Source organism: Gossypium arboreum, chromosome 10, assembly GCF_025698485.1.
Source record: "Gossypium arboreum isolate Shixiya-1 chromosome 10, ASM2569848v2, whole genome shotgun sequence".
Classification (NCBI taxonomy): domain Eukaryota; kingdom Viridiplantae; phylum Streptophyta; class Magnoliopsida; order Malvales; family Malvaceae; genus Gossypium; species Gossypium arboreum.
The window spans coordinates 115,272,686-115,279,892 of NC_069079.1; the positions used below are offsets into that span (position 1 = coordinate 115,272,686).

Genomic DNA, 7,207 nt, shown 5'->3' on the forward strand with positions numbered 1-7,207 from the left:
GAGAAAATTTGAGAGATACACTTGTGAGGTTTTGCTAAAGGAAAATGGATTCGGGATTGAGTAACCTGTCCATCTTAGCCCCACCTGTGTTTGATGGAGAGAATTATCAAGCATGGGCCGTGAGAATGCAAGCATACATGGAGGGTTGTGATTATTGGGAAGCTGTCGAGGAAGACTATGAGGTGGAGTGGAGTCAAGAGCATCAAGGAGATGAGAGGATCAAGAGCATGAAGGTGTTGAACTTGATCAGAGAATTCGAGAGGCTGCAAATGAAGGAGTCTGAGTCAATCAAAGAATACTCAGACAAGCTTATAGGTATTGCCGACAAGGTAAGAGTTCTTGGGACTGAGCTCTCTGATTCTAGACTGGTGCAGAAGATACTTGTCTCTGTGCCTGAGAAATATGAAGCAACTATTGCCTCTTTTGAGAACACTAAGGACTTGACTCAATTGAAAGTAGTGGATTTGATCAGTACTTTACAAGCACAAGAGCAGAGGAGGCTAATGAGGCAGGAAGGAAGCATAGAAAGAAGTATAGAAGGAGCATTAAAGGCTAAGATGCAGCAAGGCGAAAAAGGAGAGGAATGGAAGTGGAATAGGAAGAAGAGTGATTGTAATAGTGGTTCAAAAACTGTCGCAAAAGGTAATAATACTGAAAATTATAATAAGTATTCTTCATGTAAGTATTGTGGAAAACATAATCATCCCCATTTTAGGTGTTGGAGAAGGCCAGATGTGAAATGCAGAATTTGTAACTTGATGGGGCACATTGAGAGGTTTTGCAAGGAATCGAGAAATCAATAGCAGGGTGAAGTACATGTTGTAGTTGAAGAAAAAGAGGATTATTTGTTTGTCGTCTCTTGCTTCTCATCAAGCATTTTATGTGACAGTTGGTTAGTTGATAGTGGTTGTACCAATCACATAACTTATGATGAGAAGCTGTTTAAAGACCTTGATAGGTCATTGAAGTCAAAAGTCAGGATAGGAAATGGAGAATACCTAGAAGTGAAGGGAAGAGGCACAGTAGCAATAGAGAGCTGTGCTGGAACTAAGTTGATTTCAGATGTTCTATCTGTACCTAAGATTGATCAAAACTTGTTGAGTGTGGGTCAATTGGTAGAGAAGAAATTCAAGGTGATTTTCGAAAAGGGAATGTGTCTGATCCTTGACTCTAGTGGCAATGAATTATTTAAGATCAAGATGCAGAAAAAGAGTTTCTCATTGAATCCATTTGAGGAGGAGCAAGTGGCATCCAAGTGTCAGGAAGATAATCCTATTGTGCAAGAACAACTGCAAATCAAGTGTTTTGAGAATGAGGAGTTGCATGCAAAGGTAAATCTCTTGGAGCAGCAGGTGACATCTCTCTTTGATAAACTATCATCTTTTGCACATGAAATATCTAAAGAACATGCTGAGGAGCCACGGAAAAAGAATCTATCTCAGGAGATCAAGAGTAATGTGCAACTTTTAGAAGAGAATAGTGGGTTATGTTTCCAAAATCAAAAGCCGACTGAAGAAGCTTCATATGTGAAAGAATTGACATCTGTAGATGTTGCTAAGTTTAAGAATTTAGTTGGTAAGATGATTAAGCTTTCAATGCAAAATACAAAATTGAAAAAGGAATTATTAGCTGTGAGAAGATTGGTTAATCAAACTATAAATAGTATTAATCGCAAGTATAGTGACAACCCAAGATCTTGGAAGAAGGGAAAGCACTCTGGCCACTCTCATGACTTTTCTAGAGCAACTTGTGATGATTTTGAATTATGGAATTTTGATTTAGATGGCATTGCATGCTAGGAAACAATTAGAGGCAACTCTTGAAGCTACACTAGTTGACAAGGAATTTATAGAAGGCGAATATTGAAGACACTGGTTTTCAGAGATCAGATGACGAATATTTTACTACATTTTTCATGCTAGTCATTTTGAGTTTCTTAAGAATAAATTTGGTGTCTGCAGCACTTGAGTTAGGAGGAGAATGTTAGTATCTCAAGGCTGCAGCTATTTTCAAAATAATAAGACTAAGTCTTAGGGGGATTTGTTAGCTTGTTAGTAGGAAGAGGAGTTGTTAGCTTGTTAGTAGCAATTTGAATTTATTTATTGTTGAGGTTGTTACTTGGGACTTGTATATAAGGGCTGCTTTGTTAATCAATTATATTATCCCTTCATTTCATCTTTAGTTCTATACTTCAATTAGTTCTTTGCTAAACCAACAATAACCTCCGGTGTTATAAACGGGAACATGATCAGCAGCAATGTCAATGTCCCAGTGAGGACTGGGAAGCATCCCTTCAACCATATTGGCAAGAACATTAGACACATCAAAGATCATATCCTCGTCGACAAATTCATAAGCTATCGTGGGTTTCTCGGGCACTACCCGACTGATATATTTACCCTGTCCGTCATTATCTTCATTCCCAAATAAAGCATCGTTTGCAGCAACTAAAGCAGCCGTAACAGAGGTAGCGGCTGCCTGGATATCCCTAGGGGAGTTAGAGTTCTAAATTTCTAAAAGTAAAATTATAATTTACAACATATTTTAATCTTTAGATAGTGTCTGAAAAGCAACTTAGCAACTGGATTTTTATTCACTAAATGTGTTTGTATATTTACCCAAAGAAAACAGTGATCTGCTACAAAGGAAAACTAAGATATTCAACTACATACAAGAAGTCAATCTATAATATCCCAATACATACAAAGTCTGTCATTTACCCCTTTTATTCTATTTATACTTTTCCCTAGTAAACTAACTTTCACTATAGCTTTAATATTTTGTACAATATCCTTTTTTGTAGACTACAACCGTTGGAAAAATTCTCTTCTTTCTTTCCAAATAATATGAATGTGTGAATTCCAAGCAAGCTTCAAAATGATGGTAAGAAGGGACTTTCCTTTCAACCTAGCAACAGCCCAATGGAGCTCTAAATGCCATCGCATTATTCTTCCATGAAATTAACACAACCTCAAAATTTCTTCCCATATTTTCCTTGAAATAATAAAGAAGAGTTGATCCTTGCTTTCTTGCACCCTCCCACAAAGAGAACAATTCCCATCAATATTCATATCATAAAAAAGTGTCTTGTTATATGTTCAATATAACCATCCAAGAAATAACAGAGTGTCTTGGTATATGAAGTTTGTGCTAAACAAGCCTATCCCAATGCACCTTCTCCTTTTTACTAACTTCTTGCCAATTTTGTGAAACAGAAAGTCAATATCAATTAGATGTCTCAATACTATAATAGCAACACTTCTCATCTTCAAAATTTTCCTTCATGTCCAGCTGCAACCTACTCTAATCTATACTTGCCAAAAAGAGCAATCCTCAATGACTAAGCGTAAAGCCCGCTATCCATAGTGATCCCTGCTTGATTAGAATGACCTTAATATGCTGAATCTATTGGAGTTTTTGAGTAAAGGAAGAATAGAGAACTTAAGAGCACTTGAATGAAAAATAAATTTTCATTACAGATAACAAAGCATTACATGTTTTTATAGTCAATCAACTTATTAAACATAACTACTACCACTAATCAGCCTTTGAAACTTGAAAAACATAACTTGTACACAAGTATTAGCTAACTAATCAATCTAATCAGCACCTAAACACATAAAAAATCTTACCAAATGAGATTGGTTTTATCCAAAACATACTAAAAAAATAAACACGCACTTATCACTGGTAGCGTGTACCAAAACATTTTCATGCTATCTGCAGATACAGTCTGCATGCTTTCAATCTGCCAGCCTTCTCGCATATAGCCTATTCACATGACGGCTCACATGTTCACATGATGGTTTACATAATAACAGTCCACAAGGCAATTCACCATATGACTATCCACCAAGTGATTAGCATTTTGACAGTTCACATGACAACTTGCAGCATTGTTGTCCGCAGGACTGGTTGTATCTTGCATGTTCATCATAAGTGCGAGCTATTTGAGATAGCTCGTAGCTTTTCATTTGCTGACACTTCATGCGGTCAGCTCTCACGAAGCCAACTTGCTGTTTACAATTTGCAAATCTCAATTCATTATTCGTAGCTTACATGTCTTTCTTGCATGCAGTTCATAGTTTATTGTTCACACTGTTGCATGGTTGGCCTATTTTCAACACTCCTCCCTGGCCTCCATGCTGCTGACTCCAATCATCTCTCTCAAGCATCCGAACCTAATCTTTCTAATAGGCTTGGTCAACATCTACTTTAAAAATTACAAGCTCCAATACTCTAAGTCACATCTGTGATAAGCTTTAACAATAAACCTAATGCCTTTAACAAGAAGGTCATAAAAGCCTTCATTTTCAACTCGTCATGCACTTTAGTCATATTCTTAACCAAGTCTGACTTACACACATGACTAAAGGACTTATAGTTCACATGTCCAAGTCTTTTGTGCCAAATATGTGATTCATCCACTGAACTTGTATAGGCTTTCAAGGCCACAAAGTTCCAATCCAGCATAAACCTTCTATCATTCATTTACAGTATCATAACTTCCTGTCCCAATGAATCAAATATAGTGTAACCACTATTTTTAAAATTAATAGAGTATTTATTCTCAAGAAATTAACCAATGTTAAGGAGATTATGATCTATTTCAGGAACTAAAAGCACATTTGAAATTACTTTAGTACTTGTTGGAGTATTGATTAGCACATCACTTTTTCTCTTAGTCTCAATAAACTGGTCATTTCCAATTCTCACTTTTAAAATGTAGCTTCCGTCAGTCTGCTTGAAGATGCTTTCATTTGAACTCATGTGGTTTGTATAGTCACTGTCAATCAACCAACTCTTGTTGACTTTGTTGCTTGAAACAAAACAAGAAGTAGTGAACAAATGCTCTTCTTGAGCTTGACTTTCATCAGCAATCTAAACTTGAATATTGTTATACCATTGCATCTACCCTTTGTTTTTGCAAACTTTCTCCATGACTTGTTGGTGCTTGGGGATAAAAATAAACTTATGAGAAGTTAACGAAGACTTCAAGGTATATATCAAAGTCACTTTCTTTAAGGTTCTATTTTCCCCCACCTATATTATAGTGTGTAAAAGAGTTACTGGCAAATTAACCTCGATGATACAAAAAAGCCTGCTGACAGTTTACATTTTGCACTAACGGAAATAATCCACTAAGCACTAAGCGGAGTATAGCAAAGATATCAATTTCTATAAAGAATTTCTACAATAATTCTTTATAAAATAATCTAAGAATATAAAAGATGATGGGAGAATAGAAAGAAAATTTTGATGTGTTTTTCTTGTGTGTCTTGCAAATAAAATTTCACTCCAATTTATAGGAGGTCTTCTGTCTCTTCATAGGGATATAACTACCCAAATGGATAGTCATATCTTTAGCCATAAACATAATTATTCAATAGATATCTACTTGAATAATTATGACCCTTTATTATTAATTAAGTGACATAACTTTTGGTAACTTATAACTTTTCATTTGCAACTATTAGAACACTATATATTTTGAAAATGTTCCAACATGACTAAATTGTTTACAGCTTCTACATTGAATATCTAGCCTAAACCAGCAATACCTCTCTAGGTGATTTATCTTCTTGTAATAATAGCATGATGGATTTTTCTCCTTACCACCATCTCTTCAACTCTTCTCTTTTTTGTCTGTCCAAGTTTTCTTTCCTACAGTGCTTGAGGAGCTCGAGCCTTCTCTGTTTCTAGCATGAAACGCTCCCTCTGTGTGCCCCTCTTGTCTGCTTGCTCTTCTTTGCTCTTGAGCATACAGAGCATCGATCAACTCTGGTAGAGAGATAGGTCCCTCGAATCTTCAAGAGAGGAATTTTTTTACTCATACCTCTTTGGAAATATGATTATGACCTTCTCAACCACCCTACTATCACTGAACTAGTCTTCAAGAAGTCTAATGCTATTAACCATTGCCATGCTTCTATTTGTAAAATGCTTCACTGTTTCAACCTCCCTTATCTTCAAATTCTCAAGATCTCTCCTGAGATTAATAAGTTGTTGTTGTCTAGTTTTTTCTAAGCATTGAAACTCATCTTTTAGCTTATCCCAAGTTTCTTTTAGAGTCTCATAGGTCATGATCCTGGTCAATTTCACATCTGAAACACCACTTTGCAGGCACGACATGATATTGTACTTCTTAGCACGATTATCACTATGTTGCCTGATTTGTGCTATGGTAGGATTAGCCCTCAATGGTGGTGGCTCAATATCAGCATTCACTATCTCCCACAAGTCAAAAGCTTGAAGGTAGGTCTTCATCTTTACTACCCAAATGTGGTAGTTTTCACCATTGAAAACAAGTAGTGGATGAGGTGAAAAACTAGCTGAAGACATTTTTATAGAAATAACAAGGAAAAATGATCCTCAAATATCAATGGCTCTATATACCAATTGTTAGAGTTTTTGAGCAAAGGAAGAACATTGAACTTAAGAGTACTTGAATGAAAAACAAATTTTCATTATAGATAACAATGCATTACATGTTTTTATAGTCAATCAACTTACCAAACACAATTACTATCACTAATCAGCTTTTGAAACTTGAAAAATGTAACTTGTACACAAGTATAAGCAGATTAATCAATTTAATCAGCACCTAAACGCATCAATCTTACCAAATAAGATTGGTTTATCTAAAACACACTAAAAAAATATACACACTCATCACTGGTAGCGTGTACCAAAATATTTTTATGCCCTGCAGATACAGTCAGCATGTCTTCAATCCGACAGCCTTCTCGCATATAAGCTGTTTGCGTGACGGTTCACTTGGTCACATGATGGTTCTCATAATAACATTCAAGAAGGAAGTTCTCCATATGACTGTGTGCCAAGTAATTCGCATTTGGACAGTTCACATCACAGCTTGCAACATTGATGTCAGCAAGACTACTTGTATCTTGCCTATTTGCCATAAGTGTGAGTTGTTTGAAACAGCTCACAATTTTTCATTTACTGGCACTTCGCATGGCCAACTTACTATTTACAGTTCATAGATCTCAATTCATGGTTCACAGCTTGCATGTCTTTCCTGCATGCAGCTCATAGTTTATTATTTGCACTGCTGCATGGTTGGCCAATTTTCAACATAATCAAACAATCTTGATTCCAAGAGTTAAATATTTCAAACTTTTAGTCTTCCATTAGATTTATGGAAACAAATATATTTCCACCTCTAGCACTTTTCACTGGTTCACCG

General features: G+C 36.0%; 1 protein-coding gene across 1 annotated transcript; it reads right to left on the reverse strand.

Annotated features, from left to right (window-relative positions):
* Nucleotides 1–5,886: 5,886 nt before the first annotated feature.
* Nucleotides 5,887–6,342, reverse strand: LOC108487894 (uncharacterized). The gene has a single exon (XM_017792233.1). It carries the CDS (start codon nucleotides 6,340–6,342, stop codon nucleotides 5,887–5,889), a length of 456 nt encoding a protein of 151 aa, XP_017647722.1.
* Between the last annotated feature and the right edge of the window lie 865 nt (nucleotides 6,343–7,207).